The 13,068-nt window shown below is 34.8% G+C and overlaps 1 protein-coding gene across 4 annotated transcripts in view; it reads left to right on the forward strand.

Annotated features, from left to right (window-relative positions):
• Positions 1-7,400: 7,400 nt before the first annotated feature.
• Positions 7,401-13,068, forward strand: part of LOC110030364 (polynucleotide 5'-hydroxyl-kinase NOL9-like) — a 55,028-nt gene continuing 49,360 nt past the window's right edge. For all 4 annotated transcript variants that reach the window (XR_002294649.1, XR_002294648.1, XM_020733034.1 and 1 more), the window contains exons 1-3: positions 7,401-7,655; positions 7,743-7,840; positions 7,916-7,949. Coding sequence is in view for 2 of the 4 variants with exons in the window: in XM_020733034.1 (XP_020588693.1) it covers positions 7,468-7,655; positions 7,743-7,840; positions 7,916-7,949 (320 nt within the window). In the remaining 2 variants the exon portion in view is untranslated. The remainder of the gene's footprint in view (positions 7,656-7,742; positions 7,841-7,915; positions 7,950-13,068) is intronic.

Genomic DNA, 13,068 nt, shown 5'->3' on the forward strand with positions numbered 1-13,068 from the left:
AAATTAAGTGTTATGTATGTAAATTTCCGTTTAATAAATTTATTTTTTATTATTATAATATTTTTATTAATCTAAATCTATGAATTTTAATATTCATCGTGAATGGGTTTTGACACAAATATTCTCAACCATTCGTTTTAATTAGGGCTTTAAACGGGCTGAGCTTGGGCGAGCTCACGCTTGGCTCTTGTTCGGCTCGTTCGAAATAGCTCGTGTTCGAAATCGGCTAGTGAACAGTGTGTTCGTGTTCGGCTCGATTTAAATATTTGTGTTCGTGTTCGGCTCGAAATTGACTCGTTAAACTAAAATTGAGAAAAATAAATATAGTGTGGGATTCGAACATGGATCAAATCTATACAAAAGAAGACATTAACCACATTGTCACATGAGGTGTTATGATTTAAACTTAGACATAAATATATATAATATATTATTATAAAAATAATATATGTGATATATTGTTATATAAAAAGTTATATAATTTTTTTTCGAGCCATTTCGAGGCGAACACGAGCGAACAAACCGTTGTTCGTGTTCGGCTCGTTAACAAATTGACAGCCCTAGCTTTAATATATATCTTTTAAATACCTGATAAAAACTATATTTTTAAATTGTAAATTTAAAATTCAACATAATTATGTGTGGGGTTTAATTAAAAAAATCACGAAATAAATTAATTTTACTTTTTTATCTTTGGAGCGGATAAATTTCCAAAAAAAAATGTGTGGTTGAATCATAGAAATACTATGAAAATAAAATCAAATTAAATTATAAGGTAAAATACTCACCTCATTAGCTTGGGCTTGTTTTATTTTAAAATATGTGATTAGTAACTTTTCAAAACATTAATTCCATAGTAAATTCATACTAGATTCAAGACTGGTGTGCTAGAAATTCTCACCTTAGAAATTTGTTCATTCCTCTTGGGATCGATACACGGACAATGTTATGTATATTATTTGGACGATATGTATGCTTGTGTTATTCCTTAGGACGTCTTTGTATTTAGTTTGTATCGTGTCTCCCCGGTTGGAGTTTCTAAGGCGGTGTGATAAGCTCAAAGAATATTGTAGAGTTTTTCAACCCTTTGCCTTTTGGTCTTTTCAAGGCGAGTATTCAACTTTTTTAGTATGACTCAATTAGTTGCCATCAATGGAACTTATGTCCTTCATAAGCCCTGGGTCTTTTGCCAAATAGGGGATAAATATCACAGGACCATTTTTGATTGCTGCCAAACAACGAACGTGCATAATTCTGGATGTTAACTACTTCACTAAATGGGTGGAGGCTGAGTCACTTACCTTTGTGTTATTCTTCAGGGTGTCTTTGTATTTAGTTTGTATCATGTCTCCCCGGTTGGAGTTTCTAAGGTGGTGTGATGAGCTCAAAGAATATTGTAGAGTTTTTCAACCCTTTGCCTTTTGGTCTTTTCAAGGCGAGTATTCAACTTTTTTAGTATGACTCAATTAGTTGCCATCAATGGAACTTATGTCCTTCATAAGCCCTGGGTCTTTTGCCAAATAGGGGATAAATATCACAGGACCATTTTTGATAGCTGCCAAACAACGAACGTGCATAATTCTGGATGTTAACTACTTCACTAAATGGGTGGAGGCTGAGTCACTTACCACTATCACTAAAGACAATGCATAAAGATTCTATTTTTGGTCTCCCTTCAAAGATTTTCAATGATAATGAAACTCAATTTTTTAAGAAGAGCCTCACATAATTTTGAGGCGCATGTCGTGAGGCTAAAGAACTTAGAATTACTCTTTCATATGAGAGATGTGCTCAGTCTTTTATAGGCTTTTCACCAGCATGTCATGATCTATATCTCAATGGTACACCCGATGAGATATTTGAAAAAATTATTTATTAGACATTTGTATGTTCTGACACCATTTTTCAACCCAAACAATATGATCTAATTACAATATAAATATTTATGCATTCAGTGGGATAAGCATCTGATGCATTAATGTGGCATCAATAGGTTGATTTACACGAGGGAGGGGAGATTATCCTTCAGCCAAGCTTTTGCAGGATCAGTGTAGTCATCATTCATCCTTTAAGTTCTATTAAATTTCTTAAGCATGATAACATTAGTCAATCAAATGAGGTGGTGTACTTTGCATATGAATCTCGGTTATAGAAGCTCATCGACTTGTTGCTCGATTGCTTGCAAATGGTCTGAAGCAAAATGTTGTTCCCTTTAAATGACTTGTTTAAAGGTTGGGTCTCCCTTTAAGGAGTGCATAATCATCTCAGGGACAACCCTAAGGCATATTGGTCTGGGTCCAAGCAAAGATGTATTGATTCTCGTGGAAAAAATCTATATGCTCAAATATTTGCTCATCAGTGAGTGGAGAACCAAGTTGTACTATCCGTGAGGGTTGCTAGCACAGTAGTAGAATATGAATCAAGTCTTCCACTATAGTAGCTCGTTGGGGTACATGTTCATTATTCAGACTTACAGGCTTATGTTACAATAATCGATCCAAGTAACCATATCAATATAGCCTTTTAATTTTTTATTTAAGCTTATTACATGCATAAGTTGCGTGATCACGACTCCGACAAAAGCGACACCACCATTCTTTGTTCCCTCATATCAATATAGCCTTTTAATTTTTTTATTTGAGCTTATTACATGCATAAGTTGCGTGATCACAACTCCGACAAAAGCGACACCACCATTCTTTGTTCCCAAAATTTTGTTGTAAAGGGTGAGGCTGCTAAGGGTCTTTATATCTTTGATAATAATCAAAACATTGAAACGCGATATGTCAAGCAACATGTACTCTTTTTTTAGTTGAGGCTCACATCGGTGGTTTGAAGATCTAGCAAGAAGATTATGATTCCCCTATTGTTTAAACTTCTTTCATTGCGAGGCTTGATCTACATTGCCGTGGTTACTCTTACGCTTGCCCCCAAATCACTTGAAATGCTTGTTGTGTGCATTGATAGCCATATTTACAATAATTTGAGTTTCCACACAACAAACAAGTTTAACATAGGAGTAAAGTATCTCATGCATTAGTGATGAGCATAAAGATTCTAAGCAAAACCCTCTAAGAAAAACCCCTCTTAGTAATTCAAGATTCATCCATAGAATCTAACAGGGTTTAGTAGAAAATATTTTGAATGAAATCCTAAGAGATGAGATGAACTTTTGACAATCATTCGGGTTGCTACGAACTGCTCCACAAGATACATGGGAGTTCATTTAAGGGGTGGAGTTCCTCACAGAAGGGAGTAGAATCATGTGTGAGCCTAGTGTTTGAGAATGTTAGAAAAAAGTTGATAGAAAAAATGCTTTTGAAGCCCACTGGGTGTACATGATGGTTCATTAATTGTCAGTATTTTTGTAAGGATCAGATACCCGATCACAGGACTCAATATTCAAAAGCTTGATGCATGTTGGGATGGGGCGTTGAAAAATTATCTCGATCAAAAGAGAAGACTCTTGAAAATTACAATGAGGAGAAAAATAATCTTTATCCCTTAGAGGGAACTCTTCTCGAACCAAACACTACAACTCATCACAGGTTACATTGTTGGGAGCGTTAGTAAGGTATGGCCCAACCAAGTTTTTCGTGAGCTTGAAGGGTTGCCGATCAATCCAGCTACACGAGATGGATAAATCAAACTCACAGTATCGTGGAAATCCCATCACAACAGGGATGAGACCAGCACGAGTATTCTCAAGTGAGGCATTATTTTTATGTTGTTGACATTATGATAAATATATTCAGTATGGCTGTGCGGGCATTAACTGGTAATTATTATTTAGAAATTGAAGAATCTCATGCTGAGACTCATCCATTTTGCACACTCGGACTTCCAAAGATGGGCATTAGACAACTTTGCTAGCAGGATAATGCCTTTTGTGGAGGGAAGAAGTAGATGATTGACGCTCTAGACTCCATGATTGCCCCCTGAAGTAGCAGGTGTTAAAACAATATGCTCCTTTCTTATGAGTATTGTGTTTGGCTGCCATTTCATAAGTTTTATAAGTTATTCGATGAAGGAATTCATTCTCACAAATATAATCAAACCATTGTGTGGTCTTAAATTATCAGCAGTGGAGCGATGGATTAATATCTCGATGATGTACAAAGATCTGCTACTGACGCAGGTGAGATGAAAATGACAGCATACAATAAAAAAATTTACATGAAAAACTCAAAAAAGAAACTATCATAGGGCGTGACATAGGTGAAATAATTCCACAATGTCAATGCTTGTTACGAGACTTTACAAGCGCTTAAATGACCATAATCAACATTACCCGAGTGGTATGAGACTTTCACTGGGAAGCAACAATAGATGCTGAGAAAGTGGTAGCCATCGTACAACTACAAAGGTAAACCAATGTTAGGGTTTGTGTGCCATAAAATATACATCCAATGTCTTTATTAGCGGTGGCTAGATGATGATAGCCCTTCACGGTGGTCACGCCTCGAAATTGGTGGTCGGGTAGCAGTGGCGCGACTGTGGTGACGGTTCGATGAATGGGTTCTGGTAGTGGCGGCTCGACATTGGTGATGGTTAGAAGACAATGAACGGGAAGCATGACGACGACCCTACAGTGGCCACAATTCAACGATGGTTGTCGGGCAGTGACAGTCCGAAGGTGTGGATAGTCTGTCGATTGTGGTCTGGATGCAACAACAGTGGTACGATGATCACGGTGGCTCGACAATGGAGGCCGAGAAGCATTGGACCAACGGTGACTGCGGCCCAATTGTGGTGGTGGGGCAGCGATGGTACGATGATAGCCACAATCACACAACATTGACATAGAAGTGGCAACAGTGGCCTTAATGTTAGCAGTCGCCCTATCTTTAGAGGACGTTGGCGGCCAATCAACAATGATGACAATTTGGAGGTGGCAGTGAATGGATGGCGACAACGAGGAAGAAACAGTAGTGATCCAAACGTGACGACTATTCAAAGGTTGAGCTGGGGTAGCAATGGCCTAACATTGACAACACCCATTTGATGGAGGCCCGACGAAGGTGGAGCTTAGGAACCCTCAAGTGCTTGAAGCTTGCCTAGCTTTCTCCTTTAAGTCCAGGTCCCAAGTACTCATTTCAAGAAGGCAATGATTGTTTATTTATAGATTTTGTGAGTGACATCATTGGTAAATGCCACACGAATTCGAACACTCCACCTTATGACTTAGAGCAATTGTTTTTATCATCTAGTATTTTATGAGCATTTGAGTGTCTTAATGATGTCAGATTCGAGTAATGTTGAGTTCATTGGATTCTACCCGATGATTTGCTAAATTTGACAACACAATTGTCAGATTTGGAATCTATTTGACTATTCAATCCATCATTCAAAGCATTAAATTGTGCTTAAATGACTTGGGCTCGATCATACTCAAATTAAGCCAATTTTACCTTTATTATGCTCGCCTCGTCGAGACTACCGGTTTGACTATAAAATTATTGAAATCGGGACCCTGAGTGATATTGAATTTAAATCTAAAATATTTATTATTTAAATTGCTCCGAAATTTGTGCATGATTAAAATATTTTTTTAAGATATATCATGACTAAAATTACCAAACATGCCTAACATAAGAAATATATAATAAAACATTTTAAAATAATAAGATATCATAGCTTAGGAACCCTCCAGTATTTGAAGCTTGTCTAGCTTTCTCCTTTAAGTCCAGGTCCCAAGTACTCATTTCAAGAAGGCAATGATTGTTTATTTATAGATTTTGTGAGTAACATCATTAGTAAATGCCACACAAATTTGAACACTCCACCTTATGACTTAGAGCAATTTTTTTATCATCTAGTATTCCATGAGCATTTAAGTGTCTTAATGATGTCAGAATCGAGTAATGTTGAGTTCATTGGATTTTACCCGATGATTTGCTAAATTTGACAACACAATTGTCAGATTTTAAATCTATTTGACTATTCAATCTATCATTCAAAGCATTCAATTGTGCTTGTCTCGCCAGACTCAAATTAAGCCAATTTTACATTTATTGTGCTCGCCTCGTCGAGACCATCAGTTTGACTATAAACTTATTGAAATCGGAACCCTGGATGATATTGAATTTAAATCTAAAAAATTATTATTTAAATTATTCCGAAATTTATGCATGATTAAAATATTTTTTTTAAGATATATCATGACTAAAATTACCAACATAAGAAATATATAATAAAACATTTTAAAATAATAAGATATCATAGCTTTTATAAATTCATTGCAAATAAAAAATTGGGAAATACAACCTATATTGGAACACTACACTTTTTCAGCCAGTCTGTCACAGAAGTCCTTGGGACCTCCAAAACTTTACTTTCTTCTTTTAACTGCCTTTCTCTCATTTTTTCCTTAAATTTATTATTAATTTTGGAAAATGAATAAATAGACATATAATGAACTGTATTTATTAAGTTAAATAGTTATATTAATAATATCAACATCAATATTTTATTTGAACCAACATATCTAAAATTGAAAATAAATAATCAAATAATTCATCACAATCTAATATAATTTAATAGGGGCTTTTATGTACATACCACACATTTATTAGGCATTTTACAAATCTAACACCTAAATTTTAATTTTTGCGTCCATAACACTTTAACATCACATATAAATCTCACCATTACTCACTTTTAAAAGTGAAATGCACCTGTTAATAAGAGTGTAAACTTACCGAACATGGATAAACTGAGCTTGTGTTCGGATTCGTGTTTGATTCCTTTGAAATTTAATTTGTTTGAAATAAGTTCATGTTCGAAATTGTTCGTAAGTCACTATTGATGTTCTTTTTTTAACGAACGAGCCGAACACAAGTTGTTCGCGAACGACGAGCCAGTTTGACATCACTAATATTAATACATATAAATAATATATTATATTTTTTTTTCTGGTGTCTCATCTTATCTTTCCATCATAGCATTTCCCACCGTTAAAATGATAAAATTTGTGGGAAATAAAAAAAAATGATGTATGATAGCTACGAACGGTTAACATAATAGACCAATCAAAATGGATGAAAAGTTTTAGATGGTTGAATTATAAATTTTGAAGGACGAGACTATTATATTTAAAATTTTCTCCCACAGGAATGTAAAAATCTTATGTAATCTCCGATCTGCTATTTGTCATCCATGGTATAAACCCCCGCAGGTCAAGAGATTCGAATCCTCTTTGACACAATTGATCTTAAGAAATTGGTAATCGAATTGTTAGACACATTCGAAATGAATGGAAGCTACTCTTTTGCCATTCCTTAAAAAAAAAAATGATAAAAAAAAAAGATAAAAAATTATCTGCATTTTAGTTGATACGAATTTAGAACTTTAAAAAAAATCGATAACAAATTTCTTGTATTTTAGTTGATCCGAATTTATAGAACTTCACGCTACTAAGCCGCAGTACTGTGCGATTGAGAAAGAGAGAGTGAGTGAGGGCCAGAGATGCGGGAGAATCGAGATGCTCCGTCGCCATTGCCGAGAACTCTCATTTCTCCGTCGTGGCAGGAGGCAGCAGACAACATTGCCTACGATTCGGCCACTTTCCCTCCTCCCATTACCGTTATTTGTGGTCCTGCTCACAGCGGCAAGGCCACCTTCTCACGCCTTCTTCTAAACACTCTATTAGAGAGGTCCGTCCAGCTTCTTCTTTGTTTTTCATGGTCCTTCTTGATCTTTGTTCTTGTTACACTGGAACATTTTGGGATGAATGGATGTAGGTATAAGAGAGTGGCTTATTTGGATTCCAACGTCGGCCAGCCGGAGTTCACGGTTACAGGTTGCGTGGCTCTTCACATAATCGACAAGCAGACGCCTGGTACGTATCCCCGTAACGCCCCATTTGAATTTCTTTTGATTTTTTCGGGTTTTAATGATCTTTACTTGTTTGCAGACTTGACGATTCTATACCTAAAGAATCCGGATAGGTATGCAATCCATGCATTTCCAACATCTTTGTTAGTATACTTGGTGTTATTTTCTTCTTAATTGGCTTTATCGGGGCTGTTTGGTTGCAAGATATTGCCAAGATTTAGGAAGTTTTCTGGTAAATGAGCTACATTGATCCTATTGCGTTCTTAAATTGCATTTTACTCGTATACCTAAAGAAACCGGATAGGCATGCAATCGATGGATTAAAGGTTCACAATCATCAAAAAAGATTAGAAAGATTAATGCCATCTTAATTATCAGTTACCTCATAAATGTATTGTACATTGTTATAATATTACATCATCTCATTTGAGCTTCTATTTGATGTTGAGCTTTTAAGTGCATTTGCAATTGATGATATTGGGGGGGCTGGCTGTTCTGTTTATTCTATGATCTTCTATATCTTTGGTTGCTCACCTTCTTCTTCTTCCTCAAACTAAGGAAGAAAATTGTGCTCATCTTATTTATGTTTTACCTTAAAAAATGTTATTCATCGAACATTGCCTCATGACTAACGAGCGTTTTGTTTTTTATAGAATTATAGAACTTTTGGCCTGTGAGACTTGAATTATAGCTTATGAATACATACTTATTCTTTTTTTTTTTGCTAAGCATCATCTTCTCACATGAAACATGAACGTACAAAATAATTCCAAAGAGTTAGATGTGACATTCCTAGCTGCGACTCAATGCTTTTTGTGTAGTCATTCCATGCACATTTTTTGTTGGTGAGAGATTTGCTAAGTAGGTTGCACGAGCTTTTGTTTTGGCTTAAATTTATTTAGGCATTTTCTTTTGATCATGCTTTGAGCCATGATAATAATGTTTAGATTCATACTTTTTTCCGTTCTACTTTGTTTTGGGGATTTTGCCATCCTTATAGGAGTATGTATACTTTGATTGTCATAATATATTAAGCCCATTTTCAAATGAACTTACCTCTTTCATAGAAACTCATTTTTTTGACGTCAAGGTCACTTTCTTTCTCATTAAGAGATTTAACCTTCTTAAAATTTTTATGACACCTCCATCACTTCTTAAAAAATATACCAATATTTTATCTTGAAAAATCACTAATAAAGAATAGAAAATATATACTTTTACTGAAAGATATCTATCTGACAGGGTTGCAAATATTATGTGTTTGGGTTCAAGTGGCTTCATTGCTTTCAAAATAGACTCCTTTGGAAAACTTTTGTGGAATTATTTCCTATAAGTATTCTTTAGAAATTTGATCAAGTTAACTATTGCAAAGTAGGCATCTTACTGTCTCCTTTATCAACAAAAAATTTGAAGGCCACCAAAGATGAGCTGTATGTATTTTGTATGTTATAACCATGTTGAATCGCTATAGCAAGGCTTCAAACCTTTTGTAACATTATATTGAATATGGAGATGTATGTAATATTTTGACTTAGAAACTTTGTTAATTAATTTTTTTCTTATCATCCCTTAAGAAAAACTATTTTCTTCTATGTGAATATTATATAATTAGAGGTGTCAAAAATTGACCCGACAAGCCAACATGACTCAAACTCGACTAAAAAAATTTGGGTTAGGGTTGACCCGAATATTTTTTGAGTCGGGTTCGGGTCAGAGAATTCGACCCATTTATTATTCGGGACGAGTTTGGGTTGAACTCGAAAACTCAAACATGACCCGAATAAGCATGAAATTTCAGGTTCGAGTTCAGGTTAGCGCGTTAAGCTAGGGTTTTGGTCGGGTTCAGCTCTTAGTTTTTGGCTCGTTTGTTATTCGGGTCGAGTTCGGCTGTTCTTATTCGGGTTGGGTCATTTTCGGATCGCATCCGAACCCGACTAGTTCACCCGAATTGACACCCATACATATAATTGTTATAATAAATAACCTAAGCTAAAAATGTTGTCCTTCATATTGGGTTTGAAGTATCATCCGAGATAAAATGATGTTCCCTATTAAGCATATGAGAAATTTACCTTAGCATTTTATTGATATTTTTTCTCATCTTTGAACAAGAAATTTTTGTTTGCTGCTTCATTGAGTTCCACAAATATGCCTCTTTTTTCACATGTGATTGCTAACAATGAGTTTGAGATATCATTTATTTGCTTGGACTCTATCTTTGTCCTAGAACATTGTTTGTTCTTCTTCACTTTTATCTTATACAAAGTTGCTCTTATCATCTACTTTTCTTGGACTTCTTTACTTAGAACTATAATGATTGAATTAATGATAATTGTAGTTTTTGATGTGAGATTTGTCATACCTCGACCATAAGTTGCCTCTTCCATAACTTCTTTTTGCTTTCGGATTTTTATTCTTATTTCTATTGTTGGAGAATTGGAATCATTATTGTAGCCAACTCTTCTTTCTTTTTCTCTTCCAAGACCACATCCTTGGCCACATATTTCTTTTTAACATTTATGATTGTTATAGCTTTTTTCTTTCAAAACAAGTTATAATAGTTGTTCCATTGTTTCATTTTAATTTTTCTTCTTTCGTTTTCTTTTTCTCACATGCTTGCAAAGATGCCATTAATTTCTCCACACTCAAGACTTTAGAATCTTAGTTTCTTTGATGGTGATATTAATGAACTTAGAGTTTGGATTTAAAGCACAAATAGTTTTCTTTTTATCTTGTAGCTTACTAGCATTTTTACGAACAACAACAAGCTTTTATCTCACAAAGTGGGGTCGATTATATGAATCACTAGCATTTTTAACATTCATTTTTAATTGATTGTCAATAATGAATTCTTTAGAAATGTAATTAGAAATTGATTCATCTTTCTCCTTAATTAAAAACTAAAACTTACCTCGAAGAGTTTGAAGATGAAAGCTTCTTCCATGCTTTGGTCAGAGTCGCATTTGAGACTCTTGATCCCATATTCATTCACGGCTCGAAAAAGTGAGCTATAGAGCTTTTTTGGTGCCTTGCTCGAATCATTCAAGGATTCTTTTTTGGCTTGGATGGGGTAGAACAATGTCATCTTGGTTTTATATCCTTTCTAGACAATATTTTACTCTTCTTGTGCTACTAGTAGAGTTTTCATCTTGATGCTTCAATTTTTCTCTCCTTGAGCATTGAAATTTGGAAAAGAACCATTCCTCTGGTTGCCATAGTTCATATATCACATTGTCGAAATAAGATGGATAAGATATTTATGATGAAGATGCTTTTGTATTGACCTTAACTTTGGCTCTGTTCAAAATTGTAGAACATCTTTATTTATAGTATAGGACTGAGAGTTTTAAATACAATAATAATGAGAGATTCCTACCTTCTAAGTGGGGTTATCTACATAAATCACTAGCATTTTTAACATTTATTTATAATTGATTGTCAATAACGAATTCTCTAGAAAAGTAGTTAGAAATTGATTCATCTTTCTTCTTAAATAAAAACTAAAACTTAGCTCTAAGAGTCTGAAGATGAAAGCATCTTCCATGCTTCTTTGGTTGGAGTCACATTTGAGACTCTTGAACCCATCTTCATTCACTACTCGAAAAAAATGAGCTATAGAGTTTTTTGGCCTCTTTCTCAAATTATTCAAGGATTCTCTTCCAACTTGGATGGGATAGAACAATGTCGTCTTGGTTTTATAGCCTTTCTAGACAATATTTTGCTATTTTTGTGCAACTAATAGAGTTGTCATCTTGATGCTTCAATTGTCTTGCTCTCGACGAGCATTGAAACTTGGACAAGGACTCTGTTTGCCATAGCTCATATATCACATTGTTGAAATACGATTAATAAGATATTTAGGGTGAAAAATGATTCTGTATTGACCTTAACTCAGGCTCTGTAGAAAGGGTCTGTTTGGGGCAGCTGCAGCTGCGTTGACCCAGGAAGCTGCTGTAGGGGAGTTGACTGCCTGTTTGTTACAATTGTGTGAAAACTGCTGTGAGACTGTTGTTTCTGGAAAAAAAAAATTACCATTATGCCCATGTTTAATAAAACTTTTTAAAATAAAACTGTGACAACCACATTTTTGATACTTCAAAAACAAAAATTCATTTCAAAATAGAACACAAAATTTCAGATACACAACTTACTTAACAGTGAGAACCGAAAGTGCTAAAGAAAAAAAAAAAAAAACTAATAACAACAGAAAAGCTCAAGTTGGATTTTTCCTTGGTTGGCAATGGATCCTTAACTAAATTCAAAAGATTTCTCGAGCATAGAAAATTCTTCCCAACCCTGTTACAAAGGAGTAATAAAAGGTTCACCATAATATTCTAATCATTGTCATATTCAATTAGTAATTCTATAGTTTGCCATCACACTAAAAGGTTCACCATAACATCCAATTATATGCTCCCAAAAATTAAGAATTCTAATTCACAAACTCAGGCTAACAACTCGTAAAATTGTAAAATGCATCAAGATTTTGCATGAACAAGGTCAACTTGAGTTTCTGCCACAACAACCTTTAATGAGTTCAATGTATGTGTTAACGATAGAGCTAAAACAAGGCCAAAAACCTTGGTTTGCAGTAACATATAAAGAAAAAAACAAATTTCCACATGAGAAAAAAGTTGGAAAAAGCAACATATTCATTATAACGTCAACATAGAATGCAGATTATAACATACTATATATTTAAACATCGATCAGAAATAATCACATATCATATTTGTTATGTGAACCATGCCTTTTAAGGTTGTCCATCAGTTCATATGTATTGTTTCCGTTCATTTTTTTTTTATTTTTATTTTTAAAAGGGAGTCGCCAGCTTGTCGATCGTCGTATAATTCCCCTATTCGAATAAATCTCCCTCTCGAACCATATAAATGATTCGAGGAGGAGAAAAATCGAATGAGGGACTTACGACAAAGAGACAAACAAGAGAAAAAGTAAAACGTGGAGAGTCTACGTGCGATAAACCTTGTAATGATATGTTAAGAATGTCCGTCCAAACAAGATCGAACGGAGGCACCTTAAACCAATATCCGCGAAAGAAGTATCTACATAGACTACCCATGACCAAAGAGTCAGGTGTATGTACTTGTTCTGGGGTCAAGAGCACTCCCAGAGGAACGTGTTCCTACTGGTTAATTATATTTTGGGGGATACCCAAGAATATCTCGATAAAAGGAGTTTCACTTCATATTATCATAGACCTGGGGTATAGAA

The sequence above is a fragment of the Phalaenopsis equestris genome, unplaced genomic scaffold (assembly GCF_001263595.1).
Source record: "Phalaenopsis equestris unplaced genomic scaffold, ASM126359v1 Scaffold000706, whole genome shotgun sequence".
Taxonomy (NCBI): domain Eukaryota; kingdom Viridiplantae; phylum Streptophyta; class Magnoliopsida; order Asparagales; family Orchidaceae; genus Phalaenopsis; species Phalaenopsis equestris.